The 24,642-nt window shown below is 43.8% G+C and overlaps 1 protein-coding gene across 1 annotated transcript in view; it reads right to left on the minus strand.

The window, feature by feature from the left end:
- Positions 1-24,642, minus strand: part of DNAJB13 (DnaJ heat shock protein family (Hsp40) member B13) — a 696,140-nt gene that overhangs the window by 602,709 nt on the left and 68,789 nt on the right. Inside the window, exon 2 of the mRNA XM_044073379.1 lies at positions 23,070-23,173. Coding sequence (XP_043929314.1) covers positions 23,070-23,173 — 104 coding nt within the window. The remainder of the gene's footprint in view (positions 1-23,069; positions 23,174-24,642) is intronic.

Here is a 24,642-nt window from a genome sequence, read left to right on the forward strand (position 1 = left end):
GTTAAACTTGATTTCTGTGTTGGTAACTGTATTTAGAACACAACCTAGAGCTGATTACTGAATTTCCTGCCTGCACTTATTTTTAAAATCGTTTTTTTTTTCTTAAAATATCTGTCTCTGGCCTAGCACTCAAGTGTGGGGTCATTTACTGCACTGTTCTAACTTGTTGATACTTGTGAACCTCTGCTTTCCTTAAAAAAAAAAAAAACAAAAAAATCTTGCTTTTTTCCCACTTTTCTGAGATTTAAAAAAGTTCAGTTACAGATTTGCTGTTCTGAACTGTTTGTAAGTTTCTTTAAGGCCATTGTTTGCTTGGGCTAAAGGGAAGTCTCTGTGTTCATCAGTGGCAGTGATAAACATTGAGCAGCCTGCCTGCCACTGTGGGAGTGGTTGCTGCCTTGAAACTGTAGTTTTATTGGCCATTTTGGGTCAATTCCTAACTCCTTGATCTCCCTCTCTTAAAACCCTCTTTTGCTTGGTTTTGTGTGTTTTTGCACATAGCGCAACATCGGGCAGCGCCGCCTAATTGGGTTTAAACTATTCCTGGCTCCACAAAGTTTGCTCTTCACTTTTTCCCTTAGAACTGCTCTATCTCTCAAATTAAACACCATATTCTCATTCTAAGGCCCCTCACTGGTCCAAATAAGTAATTTTACAAGTTAGCACTAATAAACCATAAGCACTACTTACTCTTATACTCTCTACGATTACCTTGTCCCCTATTGGTCCGTTTGAATTCAGTTCCCTATATTACTCTAGCATGTCCAAAGGTCAGTCAATGGTTTCCTCTCCAATCCAGCTGGTGAATCTGGGAATTTTGAGGCAATGTTACAACTGTCTCATGTACATGGACAACCCTCTCCTCCTCCATACAGGTTCAAATAGATGTGAGAGATGCAACCATATAGCCAAACTGGAGGCTGAGCTCTCTCATCTCAAAACTGGTGTAACCAGTCAGGAGGAGAAGGTAACCTCACACAACACAATTCCAGTATCACATAGTCCCACCACAACAGCGAACGAAACACATAAAAACACAAAAACATACTCGGAGGCTCTAAATAAAAATCTACCTATGCAACAGAGACCTCCAAAGCAGACATCCAAGAAAATGCTACCCCAAAACAAAACACGTACAACACATAGCACACAAAGTCAGTGTGCCAAGCAGTCACAGCCCTTAAGGCTGAATAACACACCTGATACTGTTGTAATAGGTGACTCTATTGTCAGACACACTGAATTCCTGCTCACCAGGCTGAATAAAGAGAAGGTCACAGTTAGCTGCCTGTCGGGCGCTAGGATCCACCACATAACGCAAGCACTCAGGTCACTCCAAAGCAAATACAAATATGACTCAGTCATTGTACATACTGGCGTGAATGACCTGAGACGTACCTCCCTCGACTACATGAAAAGAGACATAGAGGAACTCTCTGATCATGTAGCCCAGGCCGGTATGACAATGACTTTGAGCAGCATCTTACCCTCACCTAGAATGATGCCACAGTATAATGACAAAATGATCGATTTTAACAACTGGCTAAAATTTTGGTTTCATTCAAAGGGGATCCAGTGTCTGTCAGCCTGGGATGACATGCTCGACAAGCCACGTTGCTTTGCTAGAGACGCCTTGCACCTGTCACCCCTGGGCTTTCGGATATTGGCAAAGGCTCTTGCCACCCCCATAGTGCCTTTTTTAGGCAAGCCTCAAAAGTCAAACCCACCTCCATAGACAGCATAAGGAACAAGAAACTAAACTCCAGAAGTCTTAACCTCAAGATGCATGCACTCGAAGCTCTCCTCAGTATGGAGAACATCGATATCTGTGCAGTGACAGAAACCTGGTTCAAGGCTCCATAGAGCACCACAGCACTACCAGGTTGTACCTCATATCATCCTTTTTGGCCCCAAAACCCGGACTGAACCACAAAAGGAGGGGGAGTTTCCATATTTATCAAGGATATCCACACCTCCAGGTTAGTGGCATTGCACGAAGTATCGGAGACCATCCATGTGCAACTGACAGTGGGCAAGACTGCTTTTCAGTTTATAGCATCCTACAGACCACCCTCTCACAGTCAGGAATCCCACTTGGCTTTCCTGAAAACATTGGAGAACATGAAGATCTCTCCGAACACCATTATATTGGGCGACTTCAACTACCCAAACATAGACTGAGAGCATTACTCAAGCCCCAGCACCTTAGCCCAAAGGTTCCTGGAATTTATAAACTCAAATGCTATGGAACAACTAGTCACCACTCCCACAAGAGGGGAAAACACACCAGACCTGATCATTACCAACATGGGGACTCTATGCTCCATACCAGAGGTATATCCCTCATTGGTAAGATCAAACCATAAATTAATTTCACTGGACATCCACATCCCGACCCCACCCCCAGCCCAGCCACAGTGAAAAACTTCTCAAAAGCAAACTTCACACTTCTCAAAACTGAAGTGGAATCCTTCAAGGCCCCAGAGCCAGTGGAAACTATGGCCCAAACTGCAGAATTCTATATAAACGCATTCTATGGACATCTCCAGGAATGCATGGATCATGCTATCCCAAACAAAATCAAGACCCAATCATCCAAAGGCAGGCGTCCAGTCTGGTGGACCCCAGCCATAAATAAACTGTACAACAGAAGGAGGAAGCTACTTTATGATAGAGCAAAATCCCTAAAAGGGAAGGTATCTCTGATCAGTACTAGCAAAAAATTACGATCCCTCATAAAATCCTCCAAGGCCAGCTTCGAGAGAAAAATTGCACAGGACACTAAAGTCAATCATAAGTTTTTTTCAGTTATGTTAGGAACCTGGGATGCAACACCCAGACTTGTTCTGAGTTGATTCTAAACGACAAAAAATACACTGAACCCACAGACATCACCAATATCCTGGCAGACAGGTTCAGTGCAAACTTCTCCACCCACTCCCCCCAAAAGAGCAAGTATCTATCCCGGCAGAGTGCAGCCTCCCAAACATATCTGATGCCCAGGTGAAGGCCGCCCTCTCCAAAGTAAAAAACACTGTTTCCATGGGACCAGATGGCATCCCGGGTTGCGTCCTACATGAACTCCAAGAAGAACTAATCCCTCAAGTAAAATTGCTGTACAATCTCAGCCTCACTACAGGATATGTGCCCAAAGAATGGCGTACAGCAACAGTGGTCCCACTCCACAAAGGTGGCGCCTCTGCAGACCCTGGAAACTATCGCCCCATAAGCCTGACTAGCCTAGTCTGCAAGGCTATGGAGAGGATCATCATGGAACTCATAAACAAAGACATTGGGGACCTACAGACACTAGATCCTACCCAATTTGGCTTAGTCAAGGGCAGATCCTGCCTTTTGAACCTTGTTGACTTCTTCAAAACAGTCACCAAGGCCATAGATGAAGGGAAGGTAGTCCACACAGCCTATCTGGACCTCGCAAAGGCATTTGACACAATACCCCACTCGGGCATCATAGATAAGCTATCCAGCCTAAATATAAACCCCTATGTCACAAGATGGGTCGCAAACTGGCTCAAAGGCAGAACCCACAGAGTCAGAGTTGATGGAGCTATGTCAGACTCGAAACTGGTCACAAGTGGCATCCCACAAGGTTCTATCCTGGGACCTCTCTTGTTCGGTATTTACTTTTCTGAGGTACAGGCCAATGTGGGAGGACTATGGCTCACCAAGTTCACAGATGACTGCAAACTGGGCACCATAATCGACTCTCCAGCTGACACAAACATCCTTCAAAAAGGTCTTGCAGAGACGGATAACTGGTGCCAGAGCCATGGTCTAAAGCTAAATGCCAAAAAGTGTATAGTCATACCCTTTGGCAAAAACAATGTGCCCACAAATTACCACATAGGTGGTAACCCATTAAGTACAGAGAAAGTAATTAGGGATCTGGGGACCCAAGTTGATAGCAATCTCTCCTTTGACAACCACATTGCCAAAGTGGTTAGAAAGACCTTCTACATAGCCCACCTCATCATGAAAGGATTCACATCTAGATCAAGAGAGGTAATCGTGCCCCTTTATTCATCCCTCATCAGGCCCATCATAAAATACAATGCCCCCTTTGGGATGTACCTTACCCGACACCTGCAGCAATTAGAAAGACCCCAAAAGTATCTCACCAGGAGGATCAAGGGACTCGAACAGATGCCATATGCTGCTCGGTTAAAAAAACTCCAGCTCTACTCAGTTGCATACCGCCTACTTCGAGGCGATCTATGCCTGACATATAAAGCTATGTCCAACCCAGAATTAATGGACATGCTCCACCTCAGTAAATCTAAATCCCTTAGAGCCACGCGCTCGAGGGACTTGAACCTCAGCACAGAAATAAATAGAACATGCTGGAGGGACAGATTCATAACCCAGAGGCCCCCTTTGCTCTGGAATAGAATTCCAATTCATGTTAGGCAGAGCACCTCACTGACTCTCTTCAAGAAGAATCTTGATGAGTGGATGGGGGATCGTAGGTTTGTCCCGGGGATTACTTCCGTGTCACTATTAGACAGAGGCACAGTAAACTAAACTTTAAAAAGGGCACAGTATACTAAAATCAAGGGGTGGCGTAAGCCAAACACAATTGGGCTAGGCTTATAAATGCCCCAGGGCAGATAGCTTAGTATGAACCTATGAACCTATGAACCATAGGGAAGTCCCTCTGCTGTTTGGCATTTATTTTGCAGTATCCAATCCAATATCCCTGAAGTGTAGTTAACCAAGTTTGTTGATGACTACAAGTCAGGCACTGGTATAAATTCATCTAGTGATACTAAACAGTGGAATATGTGCATACTTAGTGTACCAAAAACAGTTACAAGCTAAATGTAAAATGTACAGCACAGTAGCGTTTGGCCAAAAAAGATGCTCCCATTCCATACATTATAAAATGTACTCCTCTTCAGAGAAACACGGTCATAAGAGAACTGGGTAATTATTTGGACCAGTGTATCATTAGATCATCATGTTTCTACCATAGTCAGGAAATACTTCTATACGGCCCAATTAAATTTTCAAGGAACTACCTCAAGAGCCAGCAAACCTAGTGCTGTATTCTTCCTTTATCAGACGCATCACTGAATAAGTCACTTTTGGCGTGTACAAATCCAAGCATGTTGCTCAATCAGAAAGGCCTCAAATATTTCTTACCAAAAAAATTAAAGGTTTTAAATCTTTCAACTATCCTGATAAAGTAGCACAAATCTCTCCTTGTACTTAGTAGCCTTTCATCTGGTCTGTATGTCTCACTTTTAGAGCCATGAAAGACGCACTCCTATCTGATCTCCTATTTCTTTGCAAAACCAGTAGCCTTTCATTTGCAAACAGAGAGGTAGATAACTCTATCAGATGCTCCACCTGTCTGTAATACTTTCAAACATCTGTCGCCAGCTTCCAACTACAAACAGCTACACTATGGACCAAAATCTTCACCAACAAGTAAACAAGAGTTGCTGGAGGGACAGGCTCCTAACTCAGCCTATTCCTAACAAGTTACCATAAGTTACCACTACAGGTCAAGCAAAGTACTGCTTTGACTACCTTTAAGGCTTGACTTAATAACTGGATGGGGAGGCACAAATTTATACCAAAGTTATCATATACAGTCTTGCTAAACTGTGGAGGTGACCTCTACTAAGTACTTGGAAGAAGTGGCAAGAACTAAGTGTGTCTACTTAAAGGAGTATATTGTTAGGCAACACGGGGTGCCTGTGATTATTTTTATGTACCTTTGTTGACCCCAAAATTAATTAGTTGGAAGCTGTAGAGACGTTTCAAAGTATTACAGACAGTGCAAATATCTGATAGTCATTTGTCGGTAAGAAAGCGCGAATTGACAGGTCTTTCTTCTGTATCTCTCTCTCTCTCTCTCACTCACACACACACACACACACACACACACACACACACACACACACACACACACACACACACACACACACACCATCAAACAATTAAAATGGCAAACAATGAGAAGGCAGAATAGGGCCTATGAGGGTGTGAGAGAAGCACAGAAAGAAATTAATGTTTCTGAGGGAGGACAGATATACCATCTGAATGAGCTACGTCCAGGAGTGCAAAAAGAGTTATTAGGGATCCTGACACGCCATACTAAGGCAGTTCCATGATGGGATCACCCCTATGATGGACAAGGGGTTTCCTGGGATGGGGCTATGTAGACTGCAGCTATACCACACCTTTAGCACTTTGTCTTACACTCTAGGATTAGGCTCAAAATGGTGAACTGGTTAACAAAATGGCTGCCATTTTAAAAGCAAGGGGTGGCGTTCATAGGGGAATGAACTATAAGAAAAAAAGTCAGTAAACAGGAGATCACAACAGGGTTCCATGCCAATCTGGTTTTGTAGAGCATATGTGTATCAGACATTGCACTGCTGCTAGACAACAGCATTAACGCGTGTGTTGTTGTTAGTAACATCTGTGTGAAAGTCACACAGATGGGAATCAGTCTGTTACAGAGACCTGCAGTGGCTTGAAATCCCTTATAAGCCTAGTTGTGCAACCAAAATGTGACCCACAAACTTGACTTAAATCCCCACTATACAATTTTCTTTATATGGGAACCCATGTAAAAACATTACTCAAATACACAAAACATAAAAGTGTAGAGGTCTGAAAGCAAAAAGCAAATTAAATGAAAGGAGTTCAAGCATCAATCTGATAAATAAGGGTCATCAAAATGATGCAGGAAGCAGAAGGGCTGGAATATGAGAACAGAACTAGACAGCTGACCATGTAAATCTTAAATTAGATTGTTTGTGAAAAGGATGATATGATATGGATGAAGGACTATGTAAGAGTTAAGTGGGAGAGATAGTGCCAAGGAGGACAAATACATATGTAAGAGGTAACTGGGACAGACAGTGCTAAGTAGGACACATACCAATGTAAGAGGCAAGTAGGACAGGTACAGCTAAGCAGGACGTATACTTATGTAAGAGGTAAGTGGGAGAGGTAGCTCAGGACACATACCTATGTAAGAGGTAAGTAGGAGAGGTATAGCAGAGCAGGACACATACCTATGTGAGAGGTAAGTAGGACAGGTACAGCTAAGGAGGACACATACCTATGTAAGAGGTAAATGAGAGAGGTAGTCCTATGGAGAACAGGAGGACAAATTCTTATGTAAGATTTAAGTGGGACAGGTAGCTAAGGAGGATGCATACCTATGTAAGAGATAAATGGGAGAGGTATAGCAAAGGAGGACACATACCTATGTAAGGGGTAAGTGGGAGAGGTAGCAAAGGACACATACCTAAGTAAGAGGTAAGTGGGACAGGTATAGCTAAGGAGGACACATACCTATGTAGGAGGTAAAAGGGAGAGATAGTGCAAAGGTGGACACATACCTATGTAAGAGGTAAGTGGGACAGGTAGCTAACGAGGAGACATACCTATGTAAGAGGTAAGTGGGAGAGGTAGTTAAGGAGGACACATACCTATGTAAGAGGTTAGTGGGAGAGGTAGTGCTATGGAGGACACATAACTATGTAACAGGTAAGTGGGAGAGGTAGTGCTAAGGAGGACACATACCTATGTAAGAGGTAAGTGGGCGAGGTAGTTAAGTGGGACACATACCTACGTAAGAGGTAAGTGGGATAGGCAGTGGTAAGGATGGCACATACCTATGTAAGAGGTAAGTGGGAGAGGTAGTTAAGGAGGACACATACCTATGTAAGAGGTTAGTGGGAGAGGTAGTGCTATGGAGGACACATAACTATGTAACAGGTAAGTGGGAGAGGTAGTGCTAAGGAGGACACATTCCTATGTAAGAGGTAAGTGGGAGAGGTAGTTAAGTGGGACACATACCTATGTAAGAGGTAAGTGGGATAGGCAGTGGTAAGGATGGCACATACCTATGTAAGAGGTAAGTGGGAGAGGTAGCTAAAAAGAAAACATGCTTATGTAAGACATAAGTGTGAGAGGTTTATCTAAGGAGGAAACATACCTATGTAAGAGGTAAGTGGTACAGGTATAGATAAAAAGGACAAGTACCTATGTAAGAGGTAAGTGGGAGAGGTATAGCTAAGGAGGACACATACCCATGTAAGAGGTAAGTGGTACAGGTATAGCTAAGAAGGACAAGTACCTATGTAAGGGGTAAGTGGGACAGGTATAGCTAAGGAGGACACATAACTATGTAACAGGTATGTGGGAGAGGTACTTAAGGAGTACACATATCTATGTACGAGGAAAGTGGGAGAGGTATAGCTAAGGAGGACATATACCTATGTAAGAGGTAAGTAGAAGAGGTAGCTAAGGAGGACACATACCCATGTAAGAGGTAAGTGGGAGATATAGTGCTAAGGGGGACAGGAGGACACATACGTAAGTAAGAGGTAAGTGAGAGAGGTAGTGAAAAGGAGGACAGGAGGACACATACCTATGTGAGAGGTAAGCAGGAGAGGTAGCTAAGGAGGACACATACCTATGAAAGAGGTAAGTGGGAGAGGTATAGCTAAGTAGAACACATATCGACATAAGAGGTAAGTGGGAGAAGTAATGCTAAGGAGGGCAGGAGGACACATAACTATGTAAGAGGTAAGTGGGAGAGGTAGTTAAGGAGGACACATACCTATGTAAGAGGTAAGTGGGAGAGGTAGTGCTAAGGAGGACAAGTACCTATGTAAGAGGTAAGTAGGAGAGGCAGTTAAGGAGGACACATACCTATGTAAGAGGTAAGTGGTACAGGTATACCTAAGGAGGACAAGTACCTATGTAAGAGGTAAGTGGGACGGGTATACCTAAGGAGGACAAGTACCTATGTAAGAGGTAAGTGGGACGGGTATGCTAAGGAGGACACATACCTATGTAAGAGGTAAGTGGGAGAGGTAGTGCTAAGGAGGACACATAACTATGTAACAGGTAAGTTGGAGAGGTAGCTAAGGAGGGTCTATATTATATTCTCGAAAGCCGACAATGTCGAATCTGACATTGTCGGCACGAGAATATCGAACGCTCAGAATCTCGAGCGTGTACAAAAACAAAAACAAAAGAGAAAAAAGTACCCTAACAGGTTTAAGCAGGGGGCAAGCCCACCCTGCACCCCCCCACACCCCCTGCTACTTAAATATACCAACTCCAAGACCTCACTACATTGCAGTAAATGGAAATCTCCCCTTATGGAGATTTCTGTTTACACATTCGAGACTCTGAGCGTTTGATATTCTCGTGCCGACAATGTCAGATTCAACATTGTTGGCTTTCGAGAATATAATATAGACCCGCTAAGGAGGACACATACCTATGTAAGAGGCAAGTGGGACAGGTAGTGCTAAGGAGGACACATACCTGTGTAAGAGGTAAGTGGAAGATGTAACTTAGGAGGATACATACCTATGCAAAAGGTAAGTGGGAAGAAGTAGCTAAGGAGGACACATACCTATGTAAGAGGTAAGTGGGACAGGTATAGCTAAGAAAGACACATACCCATGTAAGAGGTAAGTGGGAGAGGTCGTGCTAAGGAGGACAGGAGGACCCATAGCTATGTAAGAGGTAAGCAGGAGAGGTAGCTAAGGAGGACACATGCTTATGTAAGTGGTAAGTGTTACAGGTAGAGCTAAGGAGGACAAGTACCTATGTAAGAGGTAAGTGGGAGAGGTGTAGCTATGGAGGACACATACCCATGTAGGTGGTAACTGGGAGAGGTAGCTAAGGAGGACACATGCTTATGTAAGAGGTAAGTGATACAGTTATAGCTAAGGAGGACACATACCTATGTAACAGGTAAGTGGGAGAGGTATAGCTAAGGAGGACATATACCTATGTAAGAGGTAAGTAGGAGAAGTAGCTAAGGAGGACACATACCCATGTAAGAGGTAAGTGGAAGATGTAGCTTAGGAAGATACATACCTATGTAAAAGGTAAGTGGGAGAGGTAGTGCTAAGGAGGACAGGAGGACACATACCTAAGTAAGAGGTAAGTGGGAGAGGTAGTGCTAAGGAGGAGAGAAGGACACATCCCTATGTAAGAGGTAAGTGGGAGAGGTATAGCTAAGGAGGACACATACCAATGTAAGCAGTAAGTAGGAGAGGTAGTTAAGGAGAACATATACCTATGTACAGGTAAGTGGTACAGGTATAGCTAGGGAGGACAAGTACATATGTAAGTGGTTAGTGGGACAGGTATAGCTAAGGAAGACACATAACTGTGTAATAGGTAAGTGGGAGAGGTAGCTAAGGAGGATGCATACCTATGTAAGAGGTAAGTGGGACAGGTATAGCTAAGCAGGGCACATACCTATGTAAGAGGTAATTGGGACAGGTACAGCTAAGGAGGACACATACCCATGTAAGAGGTAAGTGAGAGAGGTAATGCTATGGAGGACAGAAGGACAAATTCTTATGTAAGAGTTAAGTGGGAGAGGTAGCTAAGGAGGACAGAAGGACACATACCTAAGTAAGAGGTAAGCGGGAGAGGTAGTGCTAAGGAGGACAGAAGGCCACATACCTAAGTAAATGGTAAGCGGGAGAGGTGGTGCTAAGGACAGAAGGACACATACCTATGTGAGAGGTAGCCAGGAGAGGTAGCTAAGGAGGACACATACCTATTTAAGAGGTAAGTAGGACAGGTAGCTAAGGAGGACACATTCCTATGTAAGAGGTAAGTGGGAGAGGTAGCTAAAGAGGACACATACCTATGTAAGAGGTAAGTAGGAGAGGTAGCTAAGGAGGACACATACCTATGTAAGGGGTAAGTGATACAGGTATAGCGAAGGAGGACGTATACTTACATAAGAGGTAAGTGGAAGAGGTATAGCTAAGGAGGACACATACCTATGCAAGAGGTAAGTGGTGCAGGTATAGCTAAGGAGGACAAGTACCTAAGTAAGTGGGACAGGTATAGCTAAGGATGACACATAACTATGTAACAGGTAAGTGGGAGAGGTAGCTAAGGAGGACATATACCTATGTAAGAGGTAAGTGGGACAGGTAGCTAAGGAGGACAGATACCTATGTAAGAGCTAAGTAGGAGAGGTAGCTAAGGAAGACACATACCTATGTAAGAGGTAAGTGGGAGAGGTACAGCTAAGGAGGACATACACCTATGTAAGAAGTAAGTAGGAGAGGTAGCTAAGGAGGACACATACCCATAAAAGAGGGAAGTGGGAGAGGTAGTGCTAAGGAGGACACATACGTAAGTAAGAGGTAAGTGAGACAGGTAGTGATAAGAAGGACAGGGGGACACAGACCTATGTGAGAGGTAAGCAGGAGAGGTAGCTAAAGAGGACACATAGCTATGTAAGATGTAAGTGGGAAAGGTGTATCTAAGAATGACACATATCTGTGTAAGAGGTACGTAGGAGAGGTAGCTAAGGAGGACACATACCTAAGTAAGCGGTAAGTAGGCAAGGTAGTTAAGGAGGACACATACCTATGTAAGAGGTAAGTGGGAGAGGTAGTGCTAAGAAGGACAAGTACCTATGTAAGAGGTAAGCACGAGAGGTAGTTAAGGAGGACACATACTTATGTAAGAGGTAAGTGGGAGAGGTAGTGCTAAGGAGGACACATACCTATGTAAGAGGTATGTGGGGAGGTAGCTACGGAGGACATATACCTATGTAAGAAATAAGTGGTAGGGATAGTGCTAAGATGGACACATACCTATGTAAGAGGAAAGTGGTAGAGGTATAGCTAAGGAGGACACATACCTATGTAAGAGGTAAGTGGGAGAGATAGTGCTAAGGAGGACACATACCTATGTAAGAGGTAGGTGGGAGATGTATAGCTAAGGAGGATGCATACTTGCATAAGAGGTAAGTAAGAGAGGTAGCTAAGGAGGAGACATACCTATGTCAGAGGTAAGTGGATAGGCAGTGGTAAGGAGGGCACATACCTATGTAAGAGGTAATTGGGAGAGGTAGCAAAGGAGGACACATGCTTATGTAAGACATACATGGGAGAGGTATAGCTAAGGAGGGCACATACCTATGTAAGAGGTAAGTGGTACAGGTATAGCTAAGGAGGACAAGTACCTATGTAAGAGGTAAGTGGGACAGGTATAGCAAAGGATGACACATAACTATGTAACAGGGAAGTGGGAGAGGTAGCTAAGGAGGACATATACCTATGTAAGAGGTAAGTGGAAGAGGTAGCTAAGGAGGACGCATACCTATGTAAGATGTAAGTGGGAGAGGTGTATCTAAGAAGGACACATACCTGTGTAAGAGGTAAGTAGGAGAGGTAGCTAAGGAGGACACATACCTTTGTAAGGGGTAAGTGGTACAGGTATAGCTTAGGAGGACACATACCTAAGTAAGCGGTAAGTAGGCAAGGTAGTTAAGGAGGACACATACCTATGTAAGAGGTAAGTGGGAGAGGTAGTTAAGGAGGACACATACCTATGTAACAGGTAAGTAGGAGAGGTAGTGCTAAGGAGGACACATACCTATGTAAGAGGTAAGTGGAGAGGTAGCTACAGAGGACATATACCTATGTAAGAAATAAGTGGTAGGGATAGTGCTAAGATGGACACATACCTATGTAAGAGGTAAGTGGGAGAGGTAGCTAAGAAGGACATATACTTATGTAAGACATAAGTGGGAGAGGTATAGCTAAGGAGGACACATGTCTATGTCAGAGGTAATTGGGAGATGTATAGCTAAGGAAGATGCATACTTACATAGCAGGTAAGTAGGAGAGGTAGCTAAGGAGGAGACATACCTATGTAAGAGGTAAGTGGGATAGGCAGTGGTAAGGAGGGCACATACCTATGTAAGAGGTAATTGGGAGAGGTAGGAAAGGAGGACACATGCTTATGTAAGACATACATGGGAGAGGTATAGCTAAGGAGGACACATAACTATGTAGCAGGTAAGTTGGAGAGGTAGCTAAGGAGGGTCTATATTATATTCGCGAAAGATGACAATGTTGAATCTGACATTGTCGGCACAAGAATATCGAACGCTCAGAATCTCGAGCGTGTACAAAAATAAAAACAAAAGAGAAAAAAGTACCCTTACAGGTTTAAGCAGGGGGAAAGCACACCCCACTCCCCCCGCTACTTAAATATACCAACTCCAAGACCTCACTACATTGCAGTAAATGTAAATCTCCCCTTATGGAGATTTCAGTTTACACGCTCGAGATTCTAAGCATTCGATATTCTCTTGCCGACAATGTCAGATTCAACATTGTCGGCTTTCGAGAATATAATATAGACCCGCTAAGGAGGACACATACCTATGTAAGAGGCAAGTGGGAGAGGTAGTGCTAATGAGGACGCATTTCTATGTAAGAGGTAAGTGGGAGAGGTAGTTAAAGAGGACACATACCTATGCAAGAGGTAAGCGGAAGATGTAGCTTAGGAGAATACATACATATGCAAAAGGTAAGTGGGAAAAGTAGCTAAGGAGGACACATACCTATGTAAGAGGTAAGTGGGAGAGGTAGTGCTAAGGAGGACAGGAGGACACATACCTATGTAAGAGGTAAGCGGGAGAGGTAGTGCTAAGGAGGACACATGCTTATGTAAGAGGTAAGTGGTACAGGTAGAGCTAAGGAGGACAAGCACCTATGTAAGAGGTAAGTGGGAAAAGTATAGCTATGGAGGACACATACCTATGTAAGAGGTAAGTGGGAGAGGTAGTGCTAAGGAGGACAGGAGGACACATACCTATGTAAGAGGTAAGTGGGAGAGGTATAGCTAAGAAGGACATATACCTATGTAGGAGGTAAGTAGGAGAGGTATAGCTAAGAAGGACATATACCTATGAAAGAGGTAAGTAGGAGAGGTAGCTAAGGAGGACACTAACCTATGTAAGAGGTAAGTGGGAGAGGTACAGCTAAGGAGGACATATACCTATGTAAGAGGTAAGTGGGAGAGGTAGTGCTAAGGAGGACAGGAGGACACATACATAAGCAAGAGGTAAGTGACAGAGGTAGTGATAAGGAGGACACATACCTATGTGAGAGGTAAGCAGGAGAAGTAGCTAAGGAGAACACTTACCTACGTAAGGGGTAAGTGGTACAGGTATAGCTTAGGAGGACAAGTACCTATCGAACGCTCAGAATCTCGAGCGTGTACAAAAGCAAAAACAAAAGAGAAAAAAGTACCCTAACGGGTTTAAGCAGGGGGCAAGCCCACCCTGCACCCCCCCACACCCCCTGCTACTTAAATATACCAACTCCAAGACCTCACTACATTGCAGTAAATGGAAATCTCCCCTTATGGAGATTTCTGTTTACACGCTCGAGATTCTGAGCGTTCGATATTCTCGTGCCGACAATGTCAGATTCGACATTGTAGGCTTTCGAGAATATAATATAGACCCGCTAAGGAGGACACATACCTATGTAAGAGGCAAGTGGGTGAGGTAGTTAAAGAGAACATATACATATGCAAGAGGTAAGCGGAAGATATAGCTTAGGAGGATACATACCTATGTAAGAGGTAAGCGGGAGAGGTAGCTAAGGAGGACACATGCTTATGTAAGAGGTAAGTGGTACAAGTATAGCCAAGGAGGACAAGCACCTATGTAAGAGTTAAGTGGGAGAGGTATAGCTATAGAGGACACATGCCCATGTAAGAGGTAAGTGGGAGAGGTAGTGCTAAGGAGGACAGGAGAACACATACCTATGTAAAAGGTAAGCGGGAGAGGTAGCTAAGGAAGACACATGCTTATGTTAGAGGTAAGTGGTACAGGTATAGCCAAGGAGGACAAGTATCTATGTAAGAGGTAAGTGGGAAAGGTAAAGCTAAGAAGGACATATACCTATGTAAGAGGTAAGTAGGAGAGGTAGCTAAGAAGGACACATACCTATGTAAGAGGTAAGTGGCAGAGGTACAGCTAAGGAGGACATATACCTATGTAAGAGGTAAGTGGGAGAGGTAGTGCTAAGGAGGACAGGAGGACACATATGTAAGCAAGAGGTAAGTGAGAGAGGTAGTGACAAGGAGGACAGGATGACACATACCTATGTGAGAGGTAAGCAGGAGAGGTAGCTAAGGAGAACACTTACCTACGTAAGGGGTAAGTGGTACAGGTATAGCTTAGGAGGACAAGTACCTATGTAAGAGGTAAGTAGGAGAGGCAGTTAAGGAGGACACATACCTATGTAAACGGTAAGTGGAACAGGTATACCTAAGGAGGACAAGTACCTATGTAAGAGGTAAGTGGGACGGGTATGCTAAGGAGGACACATAACTGTGTAACAGGTAAGTGGGAGAGGTAGCTAAGGAGGACACATACCTATGTAAGAGGTAAGTGGGAGAGGTAGTGCTAAGGAGGACACATACCTATGTAACAGGTAAGTTGGAGAGGTTGCTAAGGAGGGTCTATATTATATTCTCGAAAGCCGACAATGTCGAATCTGACATTGTCGGCACTAGAATATTGAACGCTCAGAATCTCGAGCATGTACAAAAACAAAAACAAAAGAGAAAAAAGTACCCTAACGGGTTTAAGCAGGGGGCAAGCCCACCCTGCACCCCCCACACCCCCTGCTACTTAAATATATCAACTCCAAGACCTTACTACATTGCAGTAAATGGAAATCTCCCCTTACGGAGATTTCTGTTTACATACTCGAGATTCTGAGCGTTCGACATTCTCGTGCTGACAATGTCAGATTCAACATTGTCGGCTTTTGAGAATATAATATAGACCGGCTAAGGAGGACACATACCTATGTAAGAGGTAAGCGGGAGAGGTAGCTGAGGAGGACACATGCTTATGTAAGAGGTAAGTGGTAGAGCTATAGCTAAGGAGGACAAGCACCTATGTAAGAGGTAAGTGGGAGAGGTATAGCTATGGAGGACACATACCTATGTAAGAGGTAAGTGGAAGATGTAACTTAGGAGGATCCATACCCATGCAAAAGGTAAGTGGGAGAGATAGTGCTACGGAGGACAGGAGGACACATACATAAGCAAGAGGTAAGTGAGACAGGTAGTGCTATGGAGGAAAGATGGACTCAAACCTAAGTAAAAGGTAAGCGGGAAAGGTAGTGTTAAGGAGGACAGAAGGACATATACCTATGTAAGAGGTAAGTGGGAGAGGTATAGCTAAGAAGGACATATACCTATGTAAGAGGTAAGTAGGAGAGGTAGCTAAGGAGGACACATACCTATGTAAGAGGTAAGTGGGAGAGGTACAGCTAAGGAGGACATATACCTATGTAAGAGGTAAGTGGGAGAGGTAGTGCTAAGGAGGACAGAAGGACACATACATAAGCAAGAGGTAAGTGAGAGAGGTAGTGACAAGGAGGACAGGATGACATATACCTATGTGAGAGGTAAGCAGGAGAGGTAGCTAAGGAGAACACTTACCTACGTAAGAGGTAAGTGGTACAGGTATACCTAAGGAGGACAAGTACCTATGTAAGAGGTAAGTGGGACGGGTATGCTAAGGAGGACACATAACTGTGTAACAGGTAAGTGGGAGAGGTAGCTAAGGAGGACACATACCTATCTAAGAGGTAAGTGGGAGAGGTAGTGCTAAGGAGGACACATACCTATGTAACAGGTAAGTTGGAGAGGTAGCTAAGGAAGGTCTATATTATATTCTCGAAAGCCGACAATGTCGAATCTGACATTGTCGGCACGAGAATATCGAACGCTCAGAATCTCGAGCGTGTACAAAAACAAAAACAAAAGAGAAAAAAGTACCCTAACAGGTTTAAGAAAGGGGCAAGCCCACCCTGCACCCCCTGCTACTTAAATATACCAACTCCAAGACCTCACTACATTGCAGTAAATGGAAATCTCCCCTTACGGAGATTTCTGTTTACACGCTCGAGATTCTGAGCGTTCGATATTCTTGTGCTGACAATGTCAGATTCGACATTGTCGGCTTTCGAGAATATAATATAGACCCGCTAAGGAGGACACATACCTATGTAAGAGGTAAGAGGGAGAGGTAGTTAAAGAGAACATATATCTATGCAAGAGGTAAGTGGAGGATATAGCTTAGGAGGATACATACATATGCAAAAGGTAAGTGGGAAAAGTAGCTAAGGAGGACACATACCTATGTAAGAGGTAAGCGGGAGAGGTAGCTAAGGAGGACACATGCTTATGTTAGAGGTAAGTGGTACAGGTAAAGCTAAGGAGGACAAGTATCTATGTAAGCGGTAAGTGGTAGAGGTATAGCTAAGGAGAGCATACACCTATGTAAGAGGTAAGTAGGAGAGATAGCTAAAGAGGACACATACCTATGTAAGAGGTAAGTGGAAGATGTAGCTTAGGAAGATACATACCTATGTAAAAGGTAAGTGGGAGAGGTAGCTAAGGAGGACATACACCTATGTAAGAGGTAAGTGGGAGAGGTAGTGCTAAGAAGGACAGGAGGACACATATGTAAGTAAGAGGTAAGTGACAGAGGTAGTGATAAGGAGGACACATACCTATGTGAGAGGTAAGCAGGAGAGGAAGCTAAGGAGAACACTTACCTACGTAAGGGGTAAGTGGTACAGGTATAGCTTAGGAGGACAAGTACCTATGTAAGAGGTAAGTAGGAGAGGTAGTTAAGGAGGACACATACCTATGTAAGAGGTAAGTGGTACAGGTATACCTAAGGAGGACAAGTACCTATGTAAGAGGTAAGTAGGAGAGGTAGTTAAGGAGGACACATACTTATGTAAGAGGTAAGTGGTACAGGTATACCTAAGGAGGACAAGTACCTATGTAAGAGGTAAGTGGGACGGGTATGCCAAGGAGGACACATAACTGTGTAACAGGTAAGTGGGAGAGGTAGCTAAGGAGGACACATACCTATGTAAGAGGTAAGTGGGAGAGGTAGTGCTAAGGAGGACACATAACTATGTAACAGGTAAGTTGGAGAGGTAGCTAAGGAGGGTCTATATTATATTCTCGAAAGCCAACAATGTTGAATCTGACATTGTCGGCACGAGAATATCGAACGCTCAGAATCTCGAGCGTGTACAAAAACAAAAACAAAAGAGAAAAAAGTACCCTAATGGGTTTAAGCAGGGGGCAAGCCCACCCTGCACCCCCCACACCCCCTGCTACTTAAATATACCAACTCCAAGACCTTACTACATTGCAGTAAATGGAAATCTCCCCTTACGGAGATTTCTGTTTACATGCTCGAGATTCTGAGCGTTCGATATTCTCGTGCCGACAATGTCAGATTCAACATTGTCGGCTTTTGAGAATATAATATAGACCGGCTAAGGAGGACACATACCTATGTAAGAGGCAAGTGGGACAGGTAGTGCTAAGGAGGACACATAACTATGTAAGAGGTAAGTGGGATAGGTAGCTAAGCAGGACACATACCTATGTAAGAGGTAAGTGGAAGATATAGCTTAGGAGGATACATACCTATACAAAACGTAAGTGGGAAAAGTAGCTAAGGAGGACACATGCTTATGTTAGAGGTAAGTGGTACAGGTATAGCCAAGGAGGACAAGTACCTATGTAAGAGGTAAGTGGGAGAGGTAGAGCTAAGGAGGGCATATACCTATGTAAGAGGTAAGTAGGAGAGGTATAGCTAAGGAGGGCATATACCTATGTAAGATGTAAATAGAATATGTAGCTTAGGAAGATACGTACCTATGTAAAAGGTAAGTGGGACAGGTAGCTAAGGAGGACACATACCTATGTCAGAGGTAAGTGGGACAGGTATAGCTAAGCAGGGCACATACCTATGTAAGAGATAAGTGGGACAGGTATAGCTAAAAAGGACACATACCCATGTAAGAGGTAAGTGAAAGAGGTAGTGCTATGGAGGGCAGGACGACAAATTCTTATGTAAGAATTAAGTGGGAGAGGTAGCTAAGGAGGATGCATACCTATGTAAGAGGTAAGTTGGAGAGGTATAGCTAAAGAGGACACATACCTATGTAAAAGGTAAGTGAAACAGGTATAGCTAAGCAGGACACATACCCATGTACGAGGTAAGTGGGAAAGGTAGTGCTAAGGCGGACATAAGGACACATACCTAAGTAAAAGGTAAGCGGGAGAGGTAGTGCTAAGGAGGACAGAAGGACACATCCCTATGTAAGAGGTAAGTGGGAGAGGTATAGCTAAGGAGGACACATACCTATTTACGTGGTAAGTGAGAGAGGTATAGCTAAGGAGGACATATACCTATGTAAGAGGTAAGTGGGAGATGTATAGCTGAGGAGGACACATGCCTATTTAAGAGGTAAGTGAGAGAGTTACAGCTAAGGAGAACATCTACCTATGTAAGAGGTAAGTAGGAGAGGTAGCTAAGAAGGACACATACCTATGTAAGAGATAAGTGGAAGATGTAGCTTAGAAAGATATATACATTAACCTATGAACCTATAGACCCATTATAGAATACAACGCCCCATTTGGTATGTACCTCTAAAGACATCTGCAACAACTGGAAAGGCCTCAGAAATACCTCACTAAAAGAATCACAGGCCTAAAGCAGATGCCCTACGCTGACCACCTTAAAAAACTCCAGCTATACTCTGTCGCATATCGTCTACTCAGAGGCGATCTCTGCTTAACATACAAGGCCATGTCAAACCCAGAGCTGTTGGACATGCTACACTTAAAGAAATCCCAATCCCTCAGAGCTACACGCTCCAGGGATCTAAACCTTGTCATCACAATAAACAAAACATGCTGGAGGGATAGGTTCCTGACCCAGAGACTCCCCAGACTCTGGAATAGATTGCCCATACATGTCAAGCAGAGTGCCTATTGGGACCTCTTCAAGAGGAACCTTGACGATTGGATGGGAGAAAGGAAATTCACCCCAGGGATCACATCAGTCGCCTTGCTAGACAGGGGTCCAGGAAAGTAAATAATGTGGGAAGAAATAGCCAGGGAATTGTTATGGCTAGGCTTGCATAGGCCCTAGGGCTGATAGCCTAGTACCAACCTATAAACCTATGAACCTATATAAAAGGTAAGTGGGAGAGGTAGCTAAGGAGGACACATACCTGTGTAAGTGGTAAGTGAAACAGGTATAGCTAAGAAGGACACATACCCATGTAAGAGGTAAGTGGGAAAGGTAGGGCTAAAGAGGACAGAAGGACACATACCCATGTAAGAGGTAAGCGTGAGAGATAGCTAAGGAGGACACATACCTATGTAAGAGGTAAGTGGGAGAGGTACAGCTAAGGAAGACATATAACTATGTAAGAGGTAAGTAGGAGAGGTAGCTAAGGAGGACACATACCTATGTAAGAGGTAAGTGGGAGAGGTACAGCTAAGGAAGACATATACCTATGTAAGAGGTAAGTGAGGGAGGTAGTGCTATGGAGAACAGGAGGACACATTCTTATGTAAGAGTTAAGTAGGAGAGGTAGCTAAGGAGGACACATACCTATGTAAGTGGTAAGTGGGACAAGTATAGCTAAGGAGGACACATAACTGTGTAAGAGGTAAGTGGGGGTATTGCTCGTTAAGTGGGACAGGTATAGCTAAGGAGGACACATACAAGACAGGGAAGAAAGCATGAAAGTAGTTAGATGAGGAAAGGTTAAAAAAACAGACTGAACGAGATACAACCTCACAGAAAGAGTGGTAGTGCCCTGTTATGTATTCCCGTGGTGATGGCACAGTGAAACTATGATGTTGTGCCCGTTTAAATACAGATACAAAATTCAAGTGAGCAGGGGACATAAATTAGGCATTTAAATTACCTGAAAGTGAAGAATAACTTACTGGTTATGTTCAATCTTCACAGTTTACACAGAAGTTAGAGAAATGAGCAAAGTAGTTAGGCCAGGCTGTTCTTATCTGCCATTAGACTATATAATATATGTTTCTGTAGAGATGTTCACAGCTATTCTGAGTATTGTGAAGAGAGGACAAATGCAGAGGAAGAGCAGCTGTGTGTGTGTGTTTGTGTGTGTGTGTGTGTGTGTGTGCATGCTCGTGCACGCATGCGTTCGGACTCATACGGGAGATGATTAGCTGCAACATTCTGATGGAGACCATGGATGATCCTTCATCGGCATTTCCTGAATTTTCATATGCAAATTTACCTTAAAATTACAATTTAATCACTCATGACTTTATAGTTACTGTTAATACTATATATCAGGTGAAGTAAGGGACGTCTGAGCAGCAAATGGGTACATGAGCAGTACTGCAGGTGTTGTACCTGAGTGTGTAGTGAAGGTGTTGCACCCAAGTGTGTAATGAGTTACAGGACAGAGTCAGTGCAGGTGTTGTACCTGTGTGTAGTGAGGTGAGACCTGACTTACAGGACAGTCAGTACATATGTTTTACCTGAATATGTAATGAAGTGAGACCTGAGTTACAGGACAGATTCAGTACATGTGTTTTACCTGAGTGAGTAACAGGACAGAGTCAGTGCAGGTGTTATACCTGTGTGTAGTGAAGTGAGACCTGTGTTACAGGACAGAGTCAGTGTAGGTGTCATATCTGAGCATGTAGTGAAGTGAGAGGTGAGATATAGGCCGGAGTCAGTGCAGGTGTTGTTCCTGACTGTGTAGTGAGATTAGACCTGAGTTACAGGACAGAGCCAGTGCAGGCGTACCTGAATGTGTGGTGAAGTGAGAGGTGAGTTACAGGACAGAGTCAGCATAGGTCTTATATCTGAGCATGTAGTGAAGTGAGAGGTGAGTTGTAAGACAGAGACAGTGCAGTGTTATACCTGACTGGGTAGTGAGGTGAGATCTGAGTTACAGGACAGAGCCAATGCAGGTGTACCTGAATGTGTGGTGAAGTAAGAGGTGAGTTACAGGACAGAGCCAGTATATGCTCCCTTCCTCACCTATGCCTGTGAATAACCAAGGGGTAGTGAACCAAAGGATAAGATCATGGGAACAAGTGAAAGAAATCAGGAGTTTTCTCAAGGCTGCTGGGGTCACTCTGAAACAAACTGAAGGAGTTCAATATTCTGGGAGAATCTTGGTATAAAGCATCTCGCCTGGGTTGAAAGAAGCTAGATAATGTGGTGGGACACCTAGTCATGATACCCTATCCCTCTACTGGAACTGGGGTCCAGGCAGAGCCAACCAGAAGGAAACTTAAATGTAACCATAGGACTGCTGGGTAGATTATCTCTCCATTTGCCTGGGGATCCCACAGAATCAGCTGGGGACTGTTGTTGGGAATGGGAAGGTCAAGTCTGACCTGCTCAGCTTACTACCACAGTGACCCTTACCCAGAGAAGTGGTTTGTGGAAGAGAAAACAAATGGTTGTGGAGACAGATGCTTATTTTTACATGTACCAAGTTGACTGCCCATTTCATTTTTCCAGCTCTGCTAAAAGCTTCTGCACTGAATTCTGAGATTCTTAGATTAGCTATGTTTTTGGGTAAGACAGTAAACAAAACTGATAACTTTAAGGGTGTTCAATTTAATTACATTATTGTAGGACAATAAGCAAATCTCATGGAAGTGTTTAAATATGATGGAGCTGAAAGAGATTACAAATAAAATAAAGGGAACAAATTACTTCATTTGTCCTAGAGGATTAAATGCACCACATGCAACAGTGATTTGTCTACAGCTAGAAGCAAGCACTCTATGTTCCAGTTACCCTACATGACAAAAAGAGGGTGTAACGCTCTTCTGAGGCAATATATTCACTCTGCAGTGCACGTGTGGGACATATACACACTGCAGTGCACATGTGAGACATGTACACTCTGCAGTGCACATGTGGGACATGTACACTCTGCAGTGCATGTGTGGGACATGTACACTCTGCAGTGCACGTGTGGGACATGTACACTCTGCAGTGCACGTGTGGGAAATGTACACTCTGCAGTGCACATGTAGGACATGTACACTCTGCAGTGCACGTGTGGGACATGTACACTCTACAGTGCACGTGTAGGACATGTACACTCTGCAGTGCATGTGTGGGACATGTATACTCTGCAGTGCACGTGTGGGACATGTACACTCTGCAGGGCACGTGTGGAACTTGACTAACTGTCACAGGTGATCAGCACATATTCAGCTCAGCTCATCAGAATGTGGTGTTGGATGGCAAAATGTTGACACAGGGTGCACTTGGCTTCAGGAAAAATAAGGACAGATTCTCCTAAATTTATCTTATTCTAACAAAACCCTCTTGTGTCAAGCCTGAAACTGCCCCCAGTTTTACTTACGATCACTTAGAACATCATAGGCTTCTGCAATCTGCTTAAACTTTTCTGTTGCTCCTGGTTCTTTATTTTTATCAGGGTGGTACTTCAGACTCAATTTGCGATACCTAGAAAGCAGAAGATATCAGGATTAGAATAAAAAAACACTTTCTTGTCTGCCATATGACATTTTACTACAACGAAAACCATTTTGTAACATTAACTGTGGAATGTTAGAAAAATGTAATGGGTAGGATTAGTTAACATTGTGCCTCATGGAACAGGAGCAGCACACAATAGAACTGCATACCAACGCCCCATGTAATTCAAACCGACTGCTACACAATGGGGTAAGAGTCAATATGTGGTCCTTTATTGCTGTTAAATCATGGTGCTCCATGAACACAGGCACACCTGCATATGATCACTCCAGGACTGTACAACGGTGTACATGCTGGTCCCATCTGCAGGTATGTAGGACAATTAGTCCACACCTACAGCTACTGCAGTGCATTTTACTGCACTGATCCTCCCTCCCTCGCTGACATACATCTCACCCTACAGAACTGGACAGCAACATCAGCATTTAAGTTAGAAATAAAAAAAGAACTTTCTTTGCACAACAGGAAAACCCTGGTAGGAGCACAGTTTCCTGTGGTGCAAACAAACCTGCAACTACAACCACACTCTCCCTGCTGCCTCCCACACACAACAACACTGCCAAGCTCCCACAGCAAGAGAATTGCCATACTGCCATATTAATACTAATTTCATGAACTTTAAATAGAAGTTATGTTCTTACCATAACGTTCCATGTTAGTTGTCTTCTTCTCGCCTTCTTCTTGCTGGATGGGTTCGGAGCCGACCTCGGCTCCGACTCGGCCACTCTAAAGCTCGAGAGTTGGTTCCACCGGCTCGAGGCTCCCCTTATATCCCACAATGCTAGGCGAGAGTTACCTCAGATCTCGTTTGTAAGCTAACCCCAGCTTATAATAATAACAGAATAACTGTAAAAAGAATCCACCTCTAACAACAGGAAAAAGAAGGGTGACCTATATCCTGAACCAGGAAATATGCATAATAGCATATGTCTAAGAAAGAGGTGGTAGAAAAAGAGGTCACAATCACAACTCCTCTAGGTCTGTCCAGGCCAGGGGGAAGGAGGGTGGGACGCAAGAAGAAGGCGAGAAGAAGACAACTAACATGGAACGTTATGGTAAGAACATAACTTCTATATGTTAAGTTGTCTATCTCGCCTTCATTCTTGCTGGATGGGACCGCGTCCCTAGCACCTTGTCCTGGGTGGCCTAACGGAACAGACTCCTGAGAACAGTGGAACCAAAGTTAGCTCTATGCCTAGAAGCTAAATCCAACTTATAATGAGAAATGAAAGTGTGAGGAGTAGCCCAAGTAGCCGCTGCACAAATGGTGTCAATAGGCAGTCTGTCTTGGAAGGCTAAAGAAGTAGCCAAAGCTCTGGTTGAATGAGCCTTAGGTTTGTTAGGCAGCTTTTGATGTCTAATCTCATACACAAGGGAAATCAATGATGTTAGCCATCTGGATAATGATACCTTTGAAACTGAAAGTCCCTTTCTGC

Source organism: Protopterus annectens, chromosome 5.part1 (assembly GCF_019279795.1).
Source record: "Protopterus annectens isolate FY-2018-M chromosome 5.part1, PAN1.0, whole genome shotgun sequence".
In the NCBI taxonomy this organism is placed as follows: Eukaryota; Metazoa; Chordata; order Ceratodontiformes; family Protopteridae; genus Protopterus; species Protopterus annectens.